General features: G+C 40.6%; 1 protein-coding gene across 3 annotated transcripts in view; it reads right to left on the reverse strand.

Moving 5' to 3' along the window:
• The window catches only part of triob (trio Rho guanine nucleotide exchange factor b), a 123,620-nt gene that overhangs the window by 42,210 nt on the left and 56,425 nt on the right, over positions 1–24,985 (reverse strand). For all 3 annotated transcript variants that reach the window (XM_050046123.1, XM_050046124.1, XM_050046125.1), the window contains 9 exons: positions 17,412–17,603; positions 15,842–15,973; positions 14,904–15,134; positions 13,509–13,631; positions 13,043–13,234; positions 11,130–11,299; positions 10,018–10,192; positions 3,735–3,930; positions 1,793–1,959 (listed from right to left, as the gene is read on the reverse strand). In XM_050046123.1, the coding sequence (XP_049902080.1) occupies positions 1,793–1,959; positions 3,735–3,930; positions 10,018–10,192; positions 11,130–11,299; positions 13,043–13,234; positions 13,509–13,631; positions 14,904–15,134; positions 15,842–15,973; positions 17,412–17,603 (1,578 nt within the window). The remainder of the gene's footprint in view (positions 1–1,792; positions 1,960–3,734; positions 3,931–10,017; positions 10,193–11,129; positions 11,300–13,042; positions 13,235–13,508; positions 13,632–14,903; positions 15,135–15,841; positions 15,974–17,411; positions 17,604–24,985) is intronic.

Here is a 24,985-nt window from a genome sequence, read left to right on the forward strand (position 1 = left end):
TGTTGGCTGCCGAATATCAGAGGAGCTGTATGAACACATGATTTAATGCATGAACAAACAGCTGCAGTGTCAGACATAATGAGGACATGTATGATTCATTAGCATGGCATGGCATCCCTTTAGATTTACATAATATATTCCAGTATTTCATCATCACCTTACTGTACTTAAGAGTCCTTTTATCTTTGTTGCTCTAACCATAATCCCTATTCTTAAACTGTGCCATTTCATAATGACATGCAGAAAGCAGTTATAACAAGTAACAACCTCTGAGTTTGGGGCATTTGAAGCCAAAAAAAAGGAAAACACACTAACTCAACTGGAGCACAGTAGTAGCCAGGACTAAACGACTGCTATATAAATGAGCAGCAGAAATATACAGGCTACAATTACCAGATTATGGCTGTGTCTAATTTTAGTCCAACAGGGTTTCAGAAATTTTCCAGAATGCAGTGCAGGGGGCATTACAGCCAAGATTTTTAAGTGAGGGTAAGACAGAGGCAGTCGTATTTTATTTTAAAATCGTGTTAATAAAAAAAAAAAAAAAAATTAGTTTATGATATTTGCTTGAAGTGGTTTAAAAGTATCTTAAAAACCAGAAGCCACAGTTTAAGATTCTGATTTTCACATCCCTATTAGCTGCACACACATGCATAGATTTCTGTAACAGTCCATAGCTACATATATAGCACTGCCTCTCTGTGGGTAGATGAGTAAAAATAACACCATCATCATACTGGCATCACACTATCATCATACTGTCAGATCTGTTTGTTCAATACAATGGCAGGGCATCTTCTGAAGTGTTTTGCTGCAGTTCTCTCTGGGTATCATTTTGGTTTGTTTTAGTCTCAATTTCCTATCTGCCACCACTTTTGTTCCATTTTTCATTAATTCCAGCGTGAGTCGAAACATAAAGCCCGTTGTTATTCGGCTGCATCAGCATGATAACGGGCCTAGTTATGAAAATTGGCTCTATGTTTGTTTTTGTTTTGCTTTCAAACATCACCAGGCTACATTGCAAACTCACAAATTTCTTGCTGTGATTTTATTCGGCTACTAAGTGAATATTTGGGAGAGAATTACTCATTGACATGCACTTCACTGACACAACAATAAACTAAGAAATTCTCTTTCCCTCCCAACAAGTCTGATTCTCTCTGGCCCATTTATCCTCTTTCGCCCCAACATTTCCTTTTATCTCAGTGTCTCATAAAACTGCGGATGAAGATCCAACCAAACTGTATCGCTCAGACTGCTCCCCAAAGTCACAAAGATACTCAGACGGATAGAAATGCAGCGAGCAAGAGAAAGAGAAAGAGGAGGGAGACAGATTGTTGACACAGGATGAGTCATCTACCCATGGTCATGTACAGACAGGGCATAGTGTAGCCTTTTAGCACTTCAACACGCTCTGCTGAAACATCACGGTACACTGTGGCAATAAATTGTCAGAATGAATTTTCACATGTCAGTTTGACCTCAGCATTACAGAATAGCCCTAGGTGTGCTTATTTCTGAAGTATAGCACATGTGAGCATTCATATATGAGAGCATGTATGAGCTCTACTTTCACACCAGTATCTTACACTACATACAACATGTTTATTGTAAATAAAATAAGCTATAAGAATATGTTTCAGATGATTATCCTGTGTAAGTGAAAAGCCTTGCTCTTTCACAACTTGTCTTTTACTTTCAAAGTTGCACCTACTGTGAACTTTAAAATCACTGCTGTGACACTGCCTATCCTTGTTATGCTCTTTTGTCCTTTTCTTCTTCAAGTACATACCTGTTTGACTTCAGCCTGCAGATGCCTTAATTGGACGCACTGCTCCAGGTGTCTCCTGTGCTGCTCTGCTGCCAGGTCCAACTCCTGCTGCTTTTCGTGGAGAAACTCCAGCAGGTCCTGGACCCGTGTGGCCATGTCCACGTCTCTGTCGCATAACAGCTCCACACCTGGAAAAGACATTTTATTATGTTACTAATAGGGGTGTAAATCACCAGCTTCATCACGCTACGATATTATATCGATTTGTTTGGATGACGATACGATGTTTGCCGATATAACAAAGTCTGTCACGATACGATTTTGATTCGATTCGATTCAGGAGCCTGTGATCGATATGACGCGATATCATATGCACATCTAACACAATCATTTACATCAACTCACAAAAACAACTAGAATATGATTTGACCATTTTATTTCTGAGCTCTGTTTGTTGTTTGAGCGGAGGCGCGCTTGCCCAGAAATGGTGACACAGACGTGCTATGTGAATTTCAAAATAAATGTGTATCTTTAAGATGACGATATGGATCGATGTTTTCATTTTGCATCGATATAATCAGATCGTTAATCAATGAATTGATGTATCGATGTGGATCGATGTATCGTTACACCCCTAGTAACTAATAACAATATATCTTTTTCATGTCTGTTTTTCTTCCTTGTTATTCACTCAATTTTCAGTTCCTGTTAGTCCATCCATCAATCAGTCCATTTTAAAGCACTTATCCAAAGTTAGGTCGCAGGGGCAGCGGGCCGAGCAAAGCATCCCAGACGTCCCTCTCCGCAGCAACGCATTCCAGCTCCTCCTGGGGGACCCTGAGGCGTTCCCAGGCCAGAGGAGATATGTAATCCCTCCAGCATGTTCTGGGTCTGCCCTGGGGCCTCGTGCCAGTGGGACGTGCCCGGAACACCTCTAATGGTAGGCGCCCAGTAGGCATCCTGATCAGATGCCAGTACCACCTCAACTGACCCCTTTCGATATAAAGGTGCAGCGGCTCTACTGTGTAGGTAGTGAGAGGCGTATAACAGTTCTGTACACAACTCTACTAAATCAACGTACTCTATGTGGAATTTAGAGCCGAAACAATTTGTCCATCAATAGATAAGTTGATCGACAGAAAAAATAACTGATAATTATTTAATAACCAACTACTTGTCAAAATAATTTTTCATGCAAATATGGCAGAAAATGCTGTTTTCAGCCTCTCAAATATGGAGATTTTCTACTTGTCCTGTTATTTATTTTTAGACCATATCAAAATGAATGTCTTTGGGTTTTGGACTGACAAAACAAGACATTTTAAGACATCACCTCGGACTTTGAGAAACTGGGATGGACACATTTCACAATTTTCTGACATTTTATAGATCAAACAATTCTTATACATCATCTTTAATACAAAACTATTCATAGACAGTTTACATTTTTATTAATAAAACGCCATGCAGACTGTGAAATACTGATCTTGTAAAAGCTAAATAAACAGTGTCTGAAAGTCATTTCAGCACAAATCTCTTATTACAAATTTAGCATCGTCACAATGTACTCAAATTTTAGGGCTGCAGTCTTCAGCAGCACTGTTTGCCAATTGTGATGCTAGCTGTAAGGCTAGCATGGGTAAATAATTTTCAGCAAGCTTCAGAGGAGAGCTCTGCTACCATTAAAATAGTCATGCAGCGAGCAGTGGCGGTGTAGCTGGCAGACTGTAGAGTAAGATTTTGTAAAACCTCAACTAGAATCATAGTCTCTTAAACTTTCTCACATTGGGCCGACAATCTTAAGCATGTGCACATCCCATTTTGGCTACACCTCTGTTCCTTTACCATCATTTACATTACCATATGTGAGTATTGTACCTACATACTGCATGTCAGTGGTGCATTTAATCTACGCTTGAAAAAATAAAATACTGTTGTTTACTGTTTTTATTTCCTCACTCACCAGATGCCTGGACCTCTGTGACATACTGCAGCAGCTCTTGTCCCTGGTGGATGACGTCAAAGGTGAGGTTGTTCATAGTAAGCGCTTTGTCTGCATGATGCTGTAGCCTCTGCTCCGCCAGCGTCAGGTCTTCTGTGTCAAAGTCACTCATCTGCTGGGACAGTTCCTCGTTCCATGACTCCAGGTCTGAGATGATCTGGGGAGGGAGTGAGACAGGAAGAGGGGTAAACTCACTTGTGGAAAAAAAAAACTTCCACAAAAATGACTGAGAAACGATAAACAAAATAAGAAAAAAAAAAGACTATTCTAGTTAAAAATGATTTTGCTTGCATTTTTGACTTCATTTGCAGTCAAGAGGAAAAATGGAGGGAGACAAAGACAGTATAAAATAATGTGTAACAAAGTCCCTGACCAAATTCAAACCCAGGAAAAGGTTTCATGGTGCAAATATTACACTGCTGAGACATCAAGATGCGTAAAAAAATTATTCATCACCACAAACTCGGTTGTAAAGCCCAGTAAAAGCCATTTCATTATTTTCTACCATATCATTTTATGATTAAGAGAATTTTTAAACACCAAGTCAGACAGTTTAATCGCTGTAACCCAGCACACTAAGCTGACTGCCATAATAACGGATAACATATTACACTGGTGATGCATGGCTGGTAAAGCAGATGTACTGAGATGTCAGTGCTTGTCTCTGACTACCCACACAGACTGAATCATGATACCAGGGGCACCTTAATCCTGGCACCATCCAGCTCTGTCTGTCAATGTTTTTCTTCTGCATCTTTATGGAGTTACCACAAATTGTCAAATAGTGGCTGATGCTTCATTTACTGTACCTAAAGAGAGAATCTTACTAGAAACAGGTTTTAATTGCAGTTTCCCCCTTTTGTGTACGCATATTTTATTCTAGTTTTCCCATGAATTTAATAACCCGTCTTTCCTGATTTGCGTAATAAATGCTGTCGCTGCTGTGCGCTATTGAGGACTCCCTTACCTGCGAGGCATTTACTACGTAACATCTGCAGGAAATATTGAGTTTTATTGAAAGCAACACTGAGACTGAAGGAGAAATTATATTAAGTAGATACGATCAGAGTACATTTGTGAGTGAAAACTGTATTTCTGGTAAAAACTGAAACAGTTAAAAGCAGCAAATTTTATGGCATATATTGTACTCAAGGAAAAAATGGCATGGAGAAGATGATTTTACCGAACCTATCATGCGAGCCTTTCCTGATGCTTTATTTAGGACTGGACTCTTATGTGTTGCTATAAACTGACCACTGGCTTTATATTTGGGGCCTGGAGTGGTGTGGGATTATATCTTGATTTCAGATTTCAAGATTGACATTTACCATTCTTTAGCCATGACATGAATCACGAAAGACAAAACTGATTAAATTTCAACATTCAAGCTCTCAGCTACTCTGGTGACATGTGCAAAAGCTTTAAACAGTTTGAACCTAGTATCTCTTCTACATTCAGCTGTTCTGTAACCTTATAAACTAATGTCAAAAATGTGTCAATCCGAAATGTGTGGAGTTACCATGCCCTGACAACTGGACGTCTGTGAGAGTTATTAAGTACAGTAATGGGAATATGTCATGCAGTAGCTCACAACAGCTCACAATTTGATCTGTGTGTATAAATGAAAATGAGATGCTTTGGCAGCTGTCCTCTTCAGTTCAGACACTGCTATCTTGTGTCTTAAAAGACCTCCAGCAATGGAGAAAATTAAGTGAATAGACTAAGAAAATTAAAGTCCAGTGAGTCTGTGGGACAGAAAAGAAACAGTGATATGTTTGCATGTCTGTAAACTTGGCTACTGTCAGATAGAAACACAGTTGGTGGGTAAAAAGATTCTTAACATGAAACTGAATACCTTTATAAGAACATGATCCTCTCAGGCCATGCTATTTTTAATGTCCTCTATCTCTCAGGTTCTTCACCCAGCTAGAGAACTCATACAGTCCTGTTGATGTATGTTAGAACTCCAGAGGTGCAACAGACAGAGGTTTGATTCATTGCACCACGACAGTATATAAAATGTAAAACCTGGCAAAGGACGGTGCTGCATCTCAGTAACAACAATTTACTGCAGGCTGACTGCATGAGTATGCTATTTGTCATACACAACATTTACAGAAAACCAGGGAGTAGCTGCCAACTGCTCCTAAAAGTCAGGACATATCAAATGCAAACAGAAAATTCTGTTTTAAGTATACAATGAAAACTGTTCTCAGTAATAACACTTTAGCAATTAGAAACAATGAGTCCATTTATACTGTCGCTAACAAAACAAAATCTCAGTAAGTCTTTGTTTGCTGTCTCTTATAATTTCTCTCTTCCACTTGGTTTCTTTGAGTAGGATAAACTGTGCTTCACTCTAATTCTCATGATACGGACAACGGAGTCTGAGTCACAGGGAACCAAATAGCTACCAGTGTTTACTCTCAAGTTTACCTCCAAACACCAGCTGTCACTAAGCTGCAGTTTTACCATGGACAATATTTCTTTTGGATCCTCTCGTTGGTGCCAGCACAGAAAAAGTCCCAGTGTGTGCGACTACAGTGGGTTTTCCTCAAAGACAAAATGAATAAGGAACAAGAGGCTATTTGGCTTTTAAGATTTTCTATAATTTAACATGTTTATATGAAAAGGAGGGTAAACCTCTTCTGCAGTAAAGATTCTCTGTTCATGTAGAAAAGCATGCTTGACTTATGACAGGGTACTCCAGGTATTTGGATACAAATTCCCCTTCTGTAAAACCTCCTCTGTATAGACACATGGCTTTCTTGGCTACCATACAGAGCAATCTTATCAAACACTTTTATAACAGAATAATAAAATACCCCCTCTAACCACTCTTGCAAAAAAGTAGAAACTTACCAAGCACTCATTTGCACTCTGCTCTCCTCTCCTCTTACAGTTGAGTAAAATGCCCTCTGTGTGCAAAAAGACCATCTCCCTCAGCTACTAACACTGTGGAAACTAACTAACAGAGGAGATAATTCTCCTCTTTGACCACGTTTTTTTTTCCTTCTCTGTGGTGTGCACTGATACAGAGCTTATCATCAGACAAGAAAGCACTGTGAGACAAGTGTATGTCTCACCTCAACCCATGCTCTCACCTCGAACTCACACACCCCCAGTCAAGCCAGGAGGGAGTGTCACAGTGTGTGTGTGTGTGTGTGTGTGTGTGTGTGTTTTGGGGTTGGGAGTGGAGGGAGACAACCTCTCCTCCACCCATCTTCATGCTCTAGCACTGTGTCATATTAATCCTTTGTCTATGTGTGTGTATGTGTGGGCGTGCTTCAGTGCTCAACATGAGAGATTAGCAGATTCACCACCATTCCCTGACTTGACATGCAGAGCTAATGCGAGACTTATCTGTTCTCTTGGACTTTACAATACAGTCATAAAAGGCTCGAAACCAACTGCAGAACTTCTATCAGCGCACAGTGGAGGAGAATTAACTCATGAACAGACATGTAATAAAACACCACATACTTCCACATCGTGCACAGTGTGCAGATAATAGTTTTTTTTTGTGTCTAGAAAATCCAGCTTACAAGCACGAAAGGTTAAGACAATGCTGTAGGTAAAAAATAGAAACATAACAATTATTACATAATCATCTAATCATGAACACAAACAAAAGGAGCTTAGCCTAAAATTACTTCCGTACAATCAGGTTTGACACGAATTACAACATTTAACTTAAAGTTCTGACTTCGATTTTGTGCATTTAAAAACACATCATTAAAAGAGACTAAAGCCATGCAAACAGCTCTGTGAGGCTGTACTAAAGCAGTTAAACCAAATGTTGCTCCAAATGCTACATGTTAGCACATCTTGTTTAGTGAGTTAGCATGCTAACATTTGCTAATTGGAACTAAACAAAAACTACAGCTGAGCCTGATGTGGATGTCATTTGTTTTGCAATTACTGTATAAAACAAAGTATTGGGCAAAACTAATGTTAACAGTCAAGGGGTCGTCAAAGAGACAACAATTGTAAATGTCTAACAAATTTCATGGCAATCCAGCCTGTACTTGTTGAGACATTTCACTCAAAACCACAAATGTGAACATCACGGTGGTCTTAGTGGAAAAGTCAGGGGATCACTTAACTCATTAGAATTTGGGGCTGCCCCCTAACAGTCGACCAAACGTTAGTCAACCAGAAGGCCATTAGTCAGCAAGATTTCACTGGTCGCTTAGCCGCAGAAAAAAAAACAAAAAAACGGTGAAACAATATAAATCTTAACCTATGTGACTGGACCATGTGGGAATTTAATTTGAAAGGACAGACACAGGAAGAGACCACGCTCAGCAGTCAAACAGGAGTCACATTACAAACCAATCACAGCCAACAGATATCCTTCCCTTCTTCTGTAAATATTCAGTCTGATAAATAAGGAAAAGTTGATCGCTTTAGTGCAGGGCTACCCAGAGCTTTACATCTGTCCCAAGGACGATAGGCCTACACACTTATAAACAGCACCTGGAAGATGATCAGCTCTGCACTCAGGATTTCTGGGAAATAGGCTATACAATGCTTGTTAAGGTTGCTTACGAACCTCAGACGCAACCTGTCGCCGTGCTCTTGAAAGCTGGCACAAAAAAGGCACAAGAGTAGTGCCCAGTGCCCGACCTTACATTTTCCATGCGGTTAAAGGCACAGCATGTGTATGGCCTCAGATTTACAGGGCTGGTACCTGCGGTTATTACACAGGCTAGTTAATAACATGTCAGGCAGGAAATCCAAAGTGTGGGATCATTTTGAGAAGTTGAAGGACGAACCCAAGGTGATAAGTAAACCCTTCATTCGTCAACTAAAAACATGACGTATCATCTGAAACATGTAAGTAGCTACATGCCCATTAGCCACTTAACACAATCATTACTGCTTTGCAGACAGCGTCATTAACAGGCAGCTCGCTCTGTGTGTGACATGCACTTGTAGATAAAATATAGGCCTATATTGATGAAGGTTCATTAGTACGGTTTTGTATTTCTCTGTAATGTAGCGCAGTGTTAACAATGTTACTGATACTATTCTTTCTCACACCTGGAAGTCAAACCACTGTGTTGCCCCGCCCAAAATATATAACTTCATCATTGAATCTATATCATAAACATGCAGGTGATTATCCATTGAGAAGATATGCTGACACACAGACACTGCTGTCCCTACAGCAATGCCCCTGGTGAGGCTTAATAAGCTGTACTTACATCACACTAGTAATGTGATTAAAACTATTTTATACACAGACACCTACTTTCCATTTTTTTTACTTACACTATCCTCATGAATAAAAACCTATATCTTTGCTGTAAGCCTTTTCTTCCAAAGTAACTGAGCGTAATTCATCTGTCAACATAGTATGTTTTAACAAATCTGATTTGACAGCTGTGATAAACATCACGAGTAACATAATAAAACATATTTTAAAAGAGCAGTTATCATTTTTGAGCACCAGCTGAGAAAAGCATTCGCTCTCACAGTGGGGTGTTTAGGAATTAGCGGATACAATGCCGCCGATTGCCGGTTGGGGAAGGGGAAACCAAATTGGAATGAGTCAGTGGATGAGATGCGTCAAGTGGAACTAAATACTTTTTTAATGTAGCACATGTGAGAGTATCGCTGTGAATTCAACCAAGCTTTGAACCAGCAGGAATCCTCACTGCAGGACTGAACCTCACTTTTACTGTGTAACAGTCCATCAGCTCAGAGTCACAGTCATTTTGGTTTTCCCGTGTGTCCCTTGCCAAATGTAGCTGATCTTTTTGCATTGAAGGGGAAAAAAGCCAGTAATTAAAAATAAAAGGTTTCATATTGAACATTTATATCTGCTGTTCCCTTTTAATCAACTTGTAACATTTTCTGCACTTTTGATTTCACATCCCTTCTTCGTCTTGATGTCCATAAACACCTTTGCGCTCTGCTTTACACCTCCATTTCTGCCTTTCATCTACCACCTTCTTTCAATATGTAAGTTTATAAATTGTGGTCCACCTCTGATGTTTTTCAAGCTCATTAGTGAAGCTCTTTTGCAAACTCTCTCCCCTCAGATATTGTACATGCAAGTCCATATGCTCCTTACACTATCACCCCCTTCTTGCTCTCTCGATCCTGTGCCGCCCTCAAACACCATCTCCTACTGCTCTACTTCATCTGCTCGCTCACACTTTTGCCTAAACATAGCAGGATAAAGCAAAAAATAAATATTCATCATGCATCAAGCCTCCATCTCCTGCCTACTCACATCAATGGCGTCCCTCTCAAAGATGCGGAGCTGGAGGAAGAGCTCCAGTTTGATCTTCCTTTCTTGGAACAGCTCCTCCATCTGGCCCTGGGCCTCGTCCAGCTGCTGCAGCACGCTCTCGATGTGGGCCATGGAGCTGTTGTGAGGAGTCTTGTTGCTCGAGATGGCCGAGTCTCTGCGGAGAGAGGTCAAACGCAGGGGATTGAGAGGGTATTTATGGTCAGGGATGTGGCTCCAAGTTATTGTGGTAACATCCCTGAGAAAGTCAAAGAAAACTAAACGTTCTTTTGAATAATTTCATCTCTCCTTTGCTCAGTTTACTGAGTTTGTTGAGGAAAATCCCTTCTATCTTTCTCTTTAGCCTTAGTATTTCTGTTCCTTTCTCCCACTACCACATGATTGTCTAATGATCACAGATAAAAATGTCAAATCAGGCCTTGGGCTTTGCATTCCTTAGTTTGGTATGTAGGAAGTTGTTATTGTGAGTTATACAGGAATGATGTTGTAATGTCGTCACTCCAAACCAGGGGTAGGCAACCTGTGGCTCCGGAGCCACATGTGGCTCTTTAGCCCCTGTCCAGTGGCTCCTTGAGCCTTTGAGAAAAGAAGTCTATGGAAATTCATTCTATGAATCCAAATGTTGCCGAACCTCGATAGCAGTGGCTGGTTATCTATGGATGCCAAATCCAAAAAGTAAATTGAATAAAATAATACAAAAGAATGTAGTAGTGCGTGGACAGATTTGTTTGCTCTCACTGCCAGCTCTGCAAAATTTAAGCACCAGATAATTATTAGTGCCCTGCACAGTGTCCACCTTGTGGTAAAACATATTAACAAATGCTTATTTAGACCATAAGTATATGCTAATTTAGACTTAATAGGCTATTTACCTTGATTATAAGGCTCAAACATGTTTTGCGGCTCCACACAGATTTTTTCAAATTATTTTTGGTCAAAAATGGCTCTTTTAATGGCAAAGGTTGCAGACCCCTGCTCTAAACTATTCTGGATAAAACTGTTTGTATGTGTTGATGTACTGCACGACTGCAAGAGTATATTATATATTAACATATGCTTACATTAGTGTAGCATGTATTATCAATAACTGTCACCTGAGCTGTTGTATGAGGTCCTCTCCCTCCTTGATGACATTTACAGTCGCCTGCAGGGTGGTTTGCTGTTGCTGCCCGAAACGCTTGATCAGGTCCTGCACCGCTTCCACCGACTCTGCATACACATCATCCAGCAGCTCCTTCTGAAGCTCCTCCAACCACGTCCACAGCTAACAGTGATTGACAGGAAAGGCAAGCCAGTTAAAATGGACCAACCTCCAAGAGATGAAGTTTAAAAAAAAAAAAAAAAAAAAAAAAAAAAAAAACAGGAAGCAAACTGAGCAGTCCTGTTGCGAACAGAAAACACATGCTGAAGGGGGCGGGGCAGATACACAGAGCACTGTGAGTTAAACACAGATGTAGGGAATCGATAGACAAGCTGCCAAATGGACGGACAGAAGATGGGAGACAGAAATTAAATCCAACCAGTTCTGCTCAAAGCTGGTGTTTTGTGAATGGTCATCTTTGTAACAGATTAGCCATCTGGGTGAATTGGCTCAGTGTACTAAAGCCCTGGCACAACATCCAGGCTGCAGGAGAGAGACCCTGGCACCCGTGGTTTGTCTAACACCCACACTGCCTACTCAAAAACACGTCTACTTTTGGTATTGTTACCATTGTCCACTTAGTATCATACAGTATCTTACATTATATCTGACATCTACATAGATATAGACAGTGTCATTTGGCAACCATATATACAAATGCCAGTTAGCATCCAGTGGTCTGCCCCTTCCCTTTTTGATACTAACGTAAATTTAATAGCAATATTGAATCACTACAAGATAAAGCCTTTTGAGTGGAGTGACTTCATCTGTGTGCTCCATGAATATCAGTGCAGATGAATCCCTTCTTTCTCAATGTAGTTCATGCTCTGTCTCCAAAGTGGACCATTTGTTGCCTTTCAACATGTTGGACTACATCCAAAGGCTTCTACAGAACTAGGAGAGGTGATGGGCAGGAAAGTTGGAAACATTCATGTGTGCACTCATGTACACACAAAGGAGGACATGCACGTGCAGGCACACATGAAGGCACACACACACACACACACACACACACACACACACACACACACACACACACACACACACACACACACAGAGTGACCTGCACCAGTGTGAGCTGACAGATGGGATGAAGGAGATTAGTCCATATGGACATTAAAGACTAGCTTCATTAATAACACTGTGGCTCTGACTGTCTCTGTGAGTCTATGTAAACAGGATGTAGTGTTAACACATGCAGAGCACAGGTTAATTCTGACAGTCAAAGATGTGCAGTATATGACTTTCACATTATCATACAACAGTGAGAGGAATTAAAGGAGTGGTGCCATGATATGCACCACAGCCACACAGCATATACAGATCCCTTCCCTGTCCTACATAGTTTGTGTGTTCTTTATTCATTTTCTAAAGAATGAGGTAAATAATAATAAGGAAAGATAGAGGGATAATTGTCATGATCACAGTGAGGTAGAAGGCAATTTGAGGCAGATTGCCTTTAATTTTTGTAAACACAAGCGCACTACAGAAGGGAAAGCACAGATGTTTGGAGAGGAACACCGTGGTGACTTACAGGAGCACATGCGCACACAAACACAAACACACAGATGTGTAAGGCACTTTAAATTTTGGTCATAACTCCTGAAGCATGCGGTATATAAAGCAAAATTATTTATATGCGTGTGGCCCATTTGACATAAAATGTGATAAACTTCATCACAGTTAGGCATTGTAGCCTAAATTATAATGTCAAATGTAAAAACAAATTATGATCAATCCTGCATAGTTGAAAGCATTTTAACTGCATGCTCTGCTTCAGAAATATGATAAACCAATTCAGTCATGTGGACATGGAGAGGAGAGGAGAGGAGAGGAGAGGAGAGGAGAGGAGAGGAGAGGACACACCTCTTTGACATGTGTGTGGAAGGCAACAGACATGTCTAGCAGGACTTTACGCTGCTCGACACGTCGCACAAAGTCCTGGATTCGATCTTCGAGCTGGTGGGCAGCCTGGTAAATTTCCTCTGGGTCACACTCTCCGGTCTGGGCCAGCTGCTCTGCTGCCTCTAGCAACTTGTCAGCGTTGGTGTAGGTGTTCTGAAACGTTAACATAAAGCATATTTAAAATGAGAGTACAGTAGGCTTGACTGTTGTGGCCAACTGCTCTTTAGTTTGTAAAATTTCTATTGGTCTAGGACAATACAGCAATGTCAAATCTTGATCATTTTAGTAAGCATTTCTTTCCTCTGAAATAAAACTTTTTGCCTTAGACATGCATTTTTTTTTAAAATGCACATTTGAGGCCTAGAGGAAAGAGCATATCACAAGATGACGATCTGATTTGCATGAACACTTACAACTTATAACTAACCTGAGCAACCTCTTCAAAGTCTTCATGTCTCTTCTGCAGAGCCCTGGCTCTGTGTAAAGACTTCCCAACTCCAGTGTGTTTACTGAGGAAGGCCTCGCCATGGTTTTCTATCCAGTCCAGCACCTGGAACACACAAACACAAATACAGTGCATGCACATAGTTTCATTACACACAATTACAGTACATTGAGAATGCAGTGTACATTTCCAAACAGTAGGGGGTGCAATTGACTGGCATGACTGTGTTCAGATCACATTAGCAGTACAGTAGTCTACAGCTGTCATCTCTCTCGCCCTCGCCCCTCTGTCTTGCTCTCTGCTCCCACCCACCCCACCCACCCCCACCCCCCCTTCTTTACTCTTTTTCCCCATCTGCAGTCTGTCATGTTTAAATTACACAAGTGTGGACAATTAAGTTTTGCCTAATAGGAAATCCAGAGCAGTGCAAAGTGTCAACATTTCCACTGTGGACGAGATTAGCTGTAAATCTTTGCACATAATTACCTTATTATCTATTAAACAGATGGCCATACTTCATCTGTTTCTATGTGGGGTAATGAAAGGGATTTTCACGACGCTTTCAAGGTCTCTGAGAGAATATTTTGATGGGACAAACACATACGAACACGTGCACAATGCCCTCGACACTTTATGTGACAGTAAATTGCATCACCATGGAAACCACTACCAAGAGAAAAGGGTGATGAAAGAGTGGATGGAAGAGGGGAAAGACAGAAGTGCAGAGATACAGCAAGTCAGAGAGGGAGGGAGGGAGGGAGAGAAGGGGGGAGGGGGCAGAAAGGCAGAGCGGCAGAGAAGAGTTCATGCCCAAAGGGTAGGAACACAGAGATGACACTATACACCAACTCAGTAATTTTGATCGAAGCGCTCTGCCGTACAGACAGTCACATAGAGCGATAGAAACTCACTTAAAAACCCCAGGAGGAAGTGAGAAAATGCTTTAAGGAAGCTCAAGCTGATTATAGTACATCTTAAAATCACACCCTCTGCTATCCAGTATTTGCAGAATATCCCTCTGCAAAACAACAAACATTTCTCAGATCTTTAAGAAAATCTTAAAATAATACGACAGCAACACCAAATGTACGTGTTGCTTTTATTTTTGCCTTATGTTTAAACATTTTCTATTCTTGATTATGTCTTGTAAAAAGCTCAATAAATTGATTAATTAAAGTAAAATGTTTGGGAGGATATGTATGCACACTGGTACTGCTTTACATTACTTAATGGACTAGCTATAGTCTTCGATGTACACGTGTACACGTGAGTGTGCACGTCGGCCCACGTGAGCATAACAAAACCTGCTGAAACCCACAAAGCTGCAGGTCTCGTTGTGGGGGGACTGTGCTCTGTTTATCTGTGCGTGTCTCTTACTTGCTGTACGTCCTGCTGGAAGACACACAGCTGCAGCCGTTGGTGCAGGCGGACTTTGCGATGCTGCCAGATGTTTTCCAGCTGCCTCTGGTGATGCAGCACCTCATGGATGATGTCTAGGACGTGGTGCACAGCTTTGGAGTAGTTGGCCGATGCCATCAATGAGTCAGCGCTTCCTGGGGTCAAAGGTCGCTGTAGTTTGTCCAAAAGAGATTTCCCATCCTGGCTTACCTGTAAAAGGCGATGATGTGTCATTTGACAATATGGCAAAAATTCTCAGGTATCTCATTTGGAAATAATGAAATGTTTCAAGTCTTTATGGCTATATTCCTCAATGAAAAGATGACGAGGGTACACATTAAGACAGTAAAAACAAAACAAAACTGGAAAACAGGTTCATTCAGACTGAACAGCACAGTCATCTCATCTCTATTTTCAAAAACATTTCACTAACTGAGGTCAATTTTCAGTAAGATACAAGGATACTAACTACTGATTACTACTTTTCATATTTGGTTCAACTTGAAAAACATTTTTTTAAAAGGACTGTAACCTCCATTTTGTGTACATTTTTTCATGTCATAGGTATATTGTTTTTACATTATTTACCAAAAAAACGAAAAAACAAAAACAAAAAAAACAAAACAAAAAGAAACAAAAACAAAAAACGCTTTTTTTCTCCCACCTCTCCATCCAATAACTTTTACTGTTGGTTTCATGTTATTTGTTAGATTTGAACTTGTGTAAATAAATAAAACTCAAACACAAACGGATGGATCATGAAAAGAATTGTTACTGTATTGTAATAAAGACGCGTGTATATTCTGAGAAGCATGATTTGGATAATTGTCAGCTCTATTTTGTCCACTGTGGAAGTGAAATTAATATTTGCATATTGTGTTTTGCATGCTCTTCTTTGTATACTTTTGTGAACGGACCTCAGAGTATGCGGTGGTGATGTGTTCATAGAGTCCCTGGTGATGGTGGATTGTGTCTTCCAGATCCTGAAGTTCAGAGGGCAGCTCTCCTTCACCACATGCTTTACACCATGGCTCTACTTTAGTCATGTACTGGGAAGAGAACACACAGGATAGTGATATAAAGACTTAAACATTATATCATACACATGTTATTAACATAGTGTTTGTCAAAATGCACAATGATATGAGATGTACATGGCCATCAAGTGTTTGATTTATCCGTTCTCAAACTTGAGCTGTCTCTGTTGGAACTGTTATTGTACAGTAAACTACAATACATACTACTGCATACTATCTGGTGTGTAAAATACAATATCCATTGTGTATGTATGATGGGGCTTTTATACCCAAGCAGTAGTGACCCTTGCTAAAAGCAGAGGAACTGTACTATTTAGTTGACATTTTAAAATTGTTACTATAATGACAAATGAGTTTTCAGTTCAGTTTTCATTGCGTAGCGACAACTGACTGAATATTTAACATCTACATTTATGCAGTACGCGATCTTGTATTTTTCGGACACTAACACACGGCTACTCCTATGTATGCACAGTTCAGACTTTTCCCCTATTGAACACCACACATAAGCCAGTGGAAACAAAGAAAAACAATGACTTCGCATTAGGATGGCTCTTGATTGGCTGTCAGCTAAGCATAAAGGTTTGGCATCCACACTGTTATGGTTGGAAGCAGGAAGGCTGACAAGGATAGAAAACCAGAGAGATTGAAGCAAGAGAGGGGGAAAGTTCAACAAAGAAAAAAAAGCAACAGCAGAGCAGAGAGCTCTGTAGAAAGCTTTGATAAAATAGTGATTGAAAAGTTATTATTCTGTTTTATTAAGGAGTGAAAGGAAATGTATGTCTCTGGAGCTTGACTCTAGGCTTCGGCTCTGGATGGAAAACATTCTTTTTATCAGAGCAACTACACAAACCAAGAGCAGAGATTATTTTGCCACAAATATACAATGAAAACATGCAGCGTCATGTCTGTGATGCATCTCTGTCCACTGATATTGACAACAAAAGCATTTAAGACTGTGTAGAAAAGAGGCCGCTCAGCAAACAATAGGAATCAACAACTAACTAATGTGTTGTTACTGCAACCGTAAGCAAAACAATAGAAAGCATTATTGATCATTTAAATGGTCTATTAGGGATAAGGCAACCCCAGTGCATGTAAATTGTAATGGAGACAATTTTTTTCCTATTACTCTTCCTCTTTAAAAATATTTTTCTAACATATGAAACTATCATAAGGTTTGGCACAAATGACAGAAACTCTTGTCAGCCTCTAACAAACTGCAATAGATCGAATACGCTCCATTCTACCTCTTATTTACACAGTATGTACTGTAGGTATGTACAAACTAAAATATGCAGTTAGGTGGATATGTAGATGTGCTTCTGTGCATATCATTAAACAAAAAATACACATTTATTATAACATGCATGTGTGTACAAGTTGACGTCTGTCATCATTTGAACTGTGCTTGATTTTCTGTGTGTCTGTCACTGTTACGTGTCTGTACCTGGTCTGCTTTCTGGTGGAAGCTGGCAGACATCTCCAGCAGGGTGCTGCGTTCGTCCAGTGCTGCAGCGAAGGCCTTCCACTCCTGCTCCAGCTGTCCTGAGATCTGCTGGATCTGCTGGGAGGCGTAGTGGCCCGACTCCAGGAGCCGATTCCCAACCGACATGATCCGATTGATGTTCACATACACATTCTGTGTTTAAGGCAGAGGTAGAGAAGCAAGATGGCACGGATTAAAAAACATGTCGAAATTAATTAGTTTTAATTTAATTAAATACAGGATCAAATTTGTTTAATTATCCTTAACATAGAGAGACAGTCAGTGAATACTAATGTGCGCTAACAAAGGAAAACTGACTCATATAACCAATGCTGTTGTTTTTAATGTTAATATTTGGGTAAATTAGCAGGCTGCCAGTTTAAATATTGTTGTGCTTTAATTTTGGGTGCCATGATGCATGAAACTGACACCATGTCTTCAAACAACCAAGACTGCTTCTATTTCTATGAAGCAATCAAAATGTGGAAGTGAAATATAGTAGCCACAATTATAATTACATACACAGTGAGTAATATTAGAGAGAATAAAAGTCAATACATGATTCACCCTTGTCATAAGCTACCCCTTCCCACACACACACACACACACACACTCACATAGACACACACACACACCCTTGTGGACATTAAAAAGTCATTCACTTGGGAGGCATACCCCATGTGAATAATGAAAAGAAACCCATTTGCCTCCTATCTTCCCGTCTTTTTTAATATATGGGCTCCAAGCTGTTTTGTGTAGATAGACACGGATCAGCAAACGCTAATTAACAACTGTGTTAACAGCCTGTTATTATTCTATTCAATTACTGCTCCTGGAGCCTATTATGGCTCTTAGTTTGCTTGTTTCAATCACAACGGGGAGGAGAGATGAACCAAACACCAGCTACAGCCCTCAGACAGAGGTGGGGTGATTCAAGCAACAAAAATGATGAGTTTTCATCAAAGCTGCAGACACTGGGTTGGTGCTTTGTTTCGTATGAGGCTTTGAGATGATTTCTGAAGGTGTCTTTTTCTGACATAATCAGGGTTTGGAGATGGTTTGGAGTAGCTTCACTTTTACTTGTAGGAGTTTTTGCATGGAAACCAAGCAGAGACATTCTCCACTGTCCAAAATCCAGGAAAATCTTGGCACTGGGACATAAAAGCACTAGATTAAGTCTGATGTTGGCTCCAGGATAATAGAGAAAATGGCGTGCTTAAAAGTATGGCTCACATGAGAAATCAAGGGAATCCAACAGCCCTCGAATACAAAGCAGTAGGTGAGTTGTGATACACAAACGAAAAGTTCTGCACTACTGCAACTGGCTGCTACTATAGATCTTATGTGGTATTAGAGAAAACTATGGGGTATTTTGGAAAGGACACATGCACAAAAAGACTTGAAAGAGAACACCCATCCATGCATGCACATACACATACACATAAACACATACAGGGGAGGAGGGGACTGGGGCAGAAAGGGAGAACAGAGTTCCAGAGTCACAACCAATAAGCCTGAAGGCCTTCGAGCCATCTGTAGGACATTATGAATTAGATTAAATAACAGTCCGGACAACTCGAACACACTGGGTGGTAAAGCTTTAATCCTAAACTGATGGACGAAAAGGGGGAAGGCAGAGATAGGAAGAAGGTATTCCTAACTCAAAACTGATGAGAGTATGAAGCAAGTGAGAGAGTGAGCAAGATAAGGGGGTGGGCAGACATGAATTCATCCATACAGAAAAGGGCAATGACGAGACCCAAGCTGTATCTCTGTATTTGGTTCCTAGTCCACTGTATTTACTTTGAGCCCTGAGCATCCAGATTCATAGTCATTCACGTCTCCTAAATATGCACAATACCAAAAATCCCTCTATAAACTCCACCTTTGCTGGATATGTGAATTAATACTACATGACACGTCAGAAAAGGCACAACATAATGATGTTTTTGTCCTTGAGACCATTGTTCAAATGTTCAAAATTCAGTCTTCAGGTTTTGAACTTAAGTTTGACACACTGCTTTGCCACATCAGTCCAATTCCCATGCTTAGCAATGAAAAGCCATTCAAACAATGTAAACCACAGCTTTGAATAATTCCAACTGTTTACTGGTAGACTATTTATCTCACAGCACCTACTTCTGCTATTCTATTCCCACTCTCTACAAAATACCTTCTGTATACAAATTGAAGGCAAATCATCTCCATGCCCCCAGGGCTGTTCCAGTGTTTTCCCATATTTCCACTTCACATGTTGAGGTGCTAAAATGATCATCTGTATAGACTGTGTCACTTGTATTGTGCACAAATGTAGCGTGTTTTGTTGTTTCTGTGATCTATTACTATTTGCTACTGAAATTAGCTCCAACACAGCTAAGTTTGATGATTGCTTTTGTAGGCATTATATGAGTGAAGTCTCCTATAGGTCATTATAACACCTCCTGCCAGGGACTTCAGCCACTACAGATCATAACCAAGCCTTCTATTATATACCTATCAATGGCATCATTGCCAGGAGTTAAACCTGCATCTCTATTTTCAGATGATTCAGTCTTTTTAGAGTTCAGTTTATGGTTGTGATGTAATTGTGTAAGCTGAGGTTGGCAAAAGGTGGAGCTAAAAAAGTTCATTAGCATTAACAGTTATATGTAAGGTGTGGTGTTAAGGTGTGTTTGCGTATGCATAACACAGTTGCAAAGATAGATGGATAGAGACGCAATTTAATGATGGAGGGGACTGCAGCAGCAGATGATGAATACATGACAATGGATGCTGAACAATGGTCGGGACCTGACGACATTTATGAAAATGAGGGTACATTTGGTCATGAAGCAGGCCCTGATCCAAGAGGACAGAAGCTAAAAGAGATGAAGAAAGAGACAGTTGCAACTAAAAGACAACTGCAGAACACCCCAAATCCGACCCCTGCACAACCTTCTATCCCTCTGACCGATAGATACATCACTATCAGACGCCCTCCAACGAATCAAAAAAGAGAACAAAGAACATCCGAATTAGGTAAGGTACAAACTCAAATTCAAATACTGTAAATACAGAAAATGCTGACATGCAAAGCAATGGCATATCATACTTGTAAATTACAATAATAATATCTTATCTTCTGGGTAGACTTCCTCAGGCTTACTACAGTGTGCTTGTTGTTGCTGTGTATTCTGTTACTCGGAGGGTTGCTTGGTCTGATCTTCCACTGTAAGTCTGAACTTTCTTTAATGAAATCACAACCTGAAAGATGCAGCTTGCAGCTTATGCCCTGGAGTTAAAAAAGATGTGGAAAAAATCTAGAAAAAAGGTGTACTGCATACATTTTACACTGTATTTATATATGGCACCAATTTAGCTTGCTTAGGGTGATCTTGTAATGTCTTGTATTGATGTGTAACCCTTTAACACCCATACGCCTTTTTGGGTAGATTCACCCGATTTATGACAAATGGACCATTTTTTGATCATTAGAGCCTTTGAAATTTGGACATAAAGGGCTCTAGTTTCGCAGACCAGGCAAGGCGGAGGTGCAGCGCACCTGCGCTTCGCCAACTGGGTGTGGCCAGGCGGATTTTGCAAGTTTGGCACACCGTGCGCCTGGCGCAGCTACTCCTCTTTCCCACCTCTGTCCCTCCTACCTGCGCAAGTCGGAAAGAGGGAGGAGAGAAGGCGTGGAGTGGGTTTTACACACATCACACCAATCAAATGAGCCCCTCTCCTCGCCCTTAAATGCGCCGCGCGTAATGAGAGTTTACTCAATTCGCCATGACAGAAGAGAGCAGCAGCGTCAGACAGCCAAACTTCTCCCAGGAGGAAACTGATGTTTTGGTCCAGGAGGTCCAAGCTCGCAGTGACCGAATATACGGAACTGCGAGCAGACCTCCACGGGCTGATGATACAAAGGTAGCCTGGGAGGAGGTCACCACAATTGTAAATCAATGTTGCGTTTCTCTCGTGCGTGTGCGCTCTCTTTCTCTCTCGCAGTCTCACTCTGTTTCTTTTCTTTTGACTTTTCTAAGATGACAGATGCTGAATATATACTCCCTATCTGATGCTGTGGCTGTTTGTGGTTGGCTGAGAGGGATGTGAACTCATTAGCAGCTGTGTTAATCAAATCAGGTTGGGTTTCCATTACGCGTGCCAAACGTGCCAAACGGTGCCAATCCCCTTTGATCTGACATCAGATGTGACGGGACAGTCGATATAGAGATACATTTACGTGCTGATTGCAGATAGTTGCATTGAATAATGGTTTTTTGGGTATTTATGGCATTGTTAATGTGCCTGATATTCTGGAAACGGCTGCACTCCGCCTGCGCTGACAGTAGACCTGGTTTCAGCTGGCGAGCTTTTAGCGCACCTTCGGCGAAGCCTTTTGGCACGAAACTGTCACTGCACCAAGCTGGATCTGTCGACACCTCCCCCTGCTGCACCGCCACACCCATCTCAGCGCACCTCGGTCTGCCAAACTACCAAACTGAGCGCGCCTCGGGTTGCGCTGCTCGAAACTAGCTCTGCGCGGGGTTGCGCTGCTCAAAACTAGCTCTGCGCGGGGTTCGCCACCCTGCGCCACCCTGCGCTACGCCGGGAAACTAGAGCCCAAAATGTTCAAGGTTTTATTACACTGTAGGACTGCCAGACTGCTTTGCTGCAAATATTTGTTAAAAAGGGATTTCCTGTGTTTGTTTGTTTTTTTTTAATGACCATGGTTAGCAAAAGTTTGGCTATGAGTCTTGAAGTACACATATTAATAATTATTTACATTAATTTTCATTCTACTAGCTGTCTGTCAAAGCTCTGCTAAGTGTTGGTGTCTAGGGGGCTAAACAGTGGGTGATAAAAGGTTAAATAACGTATGTGCACACATGAAATACAAATGTGAATGTGTATTCTACTTGGCCTCCATGAGAAACTAAACTGACAACCATTTACATATCTTTTATAACAGATACCAAAACATGTAAGGACCTGAATGTGGATATGGAAAATGTTACCCGGGAACTAGTTAGTGGGTTACTAGGTTAGTGTTCAATGAATATATTATTCATGTTGACAACTAGAAATTCAGAATGTTTACATTTTACCAAAGCGTGCAAAATAAATCAATAAAATAAGAAACACATCAAACATTTTATAAATGCCATCCCCATCAATGTCAACTGTTGTTTTGTCTTTGCAGACAATCTGAGAAACATCTCTAGAACATTTCACCTCATTTCCAGCACAGACGACAGTGTTTGTTTCTCTGGGTCTAACCTGTTTGCACTGCATTGTGACGGGCTTGGGGTGAGGAATAGATTTGTCTGATTTGTGTGGCTGTTTGTGTGTGTCCACTTATGTACACTTATAAATACAGTATGAAAAATTTGACGGTATAAATTGAGAAAATTTTAACTAGCAACTCTTTTTCGCCTTTACAGGTGCAAATGAAACAAAGGTTCCCTCTGGGTAACATCACCCCATCATCCTTAAACTGCACTCTACTTCCCAATCTTCACAATCACAATCACACTGCAGGAAATGGCCTGCGATAGGAGCAAACGGGATAACCATTTCTTCAGATGATATATCCATAACCTTTCTCTAATTTGTTTATTATTTCTTAGAGTATGTTTTAGGAATGTTTTGTGCTATTTACTGTACAGGTGAGAAATAGTATATTTCCTGTCTGCCATTTATTCCTGTTTTTTAACAATTCATCAGTGTATACACATTTATCCAACTAAATACAGGACAGTTTAACGAAGACCACTAATATATGTTTGTCATTTGTGAAAATATGTTGCCAGTCTTTGCAAAGCCAAGAAAATCTGCTTTTATATTTTTTCTCAGTAATCTCTTCAACAAAAAATATGACCAATTCATTAGCACAAACATGACATGGGAGCAGTCCCTGAATATATCTCACTAAGTGTAAAATAATTGTGGTAAAAAACTTATAGCTCTTTATCTTTTAACCCAAACTGCCTTTGTTATGTGCCCCCCAAAGAGGGCATAAAAGCAACAAAACTCCATCTATTGTATTGTGCATGACACATTTTCAATTACATAATTGCAAACAGTCACAATTAGCATTTTGGCTTATATTGTCAATGTTAAGTTGATAATGCTCATATGAATTTCCATGGTGAAAGCAATGACCACTAATTCAATATTACAAAACAATGTTGGTGCAGCAACACACCTTTTAAAACCACTAATGCCAACGTTTAGGCATCAGTGGAAACTGGAACACATGTACAGTACAGTTAATTGTGTTGGTTCACCTCTCCCATACATTTTCACATATACTGGGAACATACACAGACACAAGAGGGCACAGACAGTATCTCCAAACAAACGACAAGACACACATGCACCCTGACACTATGTATTTCCATTCAGCCATGCAGGCAACAGGAAAAGGAAACGCTGCTTCCTGTGGAAGAATGGGTGGAGGGGGCGGTGGTCACTCTGAGTGTACCCGACTGTGTGTATGTGTGGGTGTTTGTTTTCAGTGTGTTATGAATATATGTGTGAGTTTAAACTGAAGTTTCATCTGTCTTTTCTACTCTCAGGGGTTATTTGTTCGTCTTGACCCACTGTGTTGACACAATTGGCTTTGGGTGGTCACCAAAGCTGCCCCTGGGACCTGATGTTGACACAACTTGTTGAGCATGGTTCCTAACACCAGTGACACTGTCAGTGGGAGGATTAAGGCCAGGGGCCCCTCTCCCCTTTGCTAAACTTTTGTCACACCAACAATAGTTTCTGTATGACGGTGAAAGTTAAATAACTGTGATTAAACACTTTTTTTAAATTTTTTTTTATAAAATTAGAGGTAATGGGCTGAACATGTTTGTGTTTTGTTTTTAGTTGTGATAGTTTTGAAATCAATATCAGTCCACAACGAATTTGCTTTGCTGACACATTGATAGTTATCAAGTTGTTCAAGCTTGGTTTAAGTGCTTGTGCTGATGAATTGTGATAATAAATCTGACAATATAAAGGAATTGGAGAATTTTTATTTTTGTGGTAGGCAGATGACCAACACAAACAGGAAGGGCCGGGTATTGATGATGTATATTTTTAGAGAGCGAGACCATGAGGGGTTGAAGGTTTTGATAAGTGCAGAGCACTGTAAGACTGCAGAGTCCACACAGTACAATGTCCTCAGCTACATTTATTAGTCTGCAGCAGAGCTCAGCAGAGTACAGTACGGTGCAGGAGGGCAGGGAGGGTTGTGCAGCAGAGCAGCAGAGGGCAGCACACTGCTATGGGAGGGGCAGGGAGGTAATATGGGTCAATTATGGGAACAGCACTGTGACAAGACATGACAGTGGGGGCAGAGTTGAGGCAGAGTGGAAAACAGCTGAATAATATGAGGGAGACAGAAAGTATCAGTCCACTGTGAGTGTTGGCCCCATGAGAGAGGATGGTTTGGGATAAAAGAAGAGGTGCTTGGTTGTAGAAGGGTGGGAGGCCTCAGCTTATTACTGTGAATGACAGTAATGATGATAGTTTGTGACGGCATCGTCTGTGTCTGAGTGTGC

The sequence above is a fragment of the Epinephelus moara genome, chromosome 6 (assembly GCF_006386435.1).
Source record: "Epinephelus moara isolate mb chromosome 6, YSFRI_EMoa_1.0, whole genome shotgun sequence".
Taxonomy (NCBI): domain Eukaryota; kingdom Metazoa; phylum Chordata; class Actinopteri; order Perciformes; family Serranidae; genus Epinephelus; species Epinephelus moara.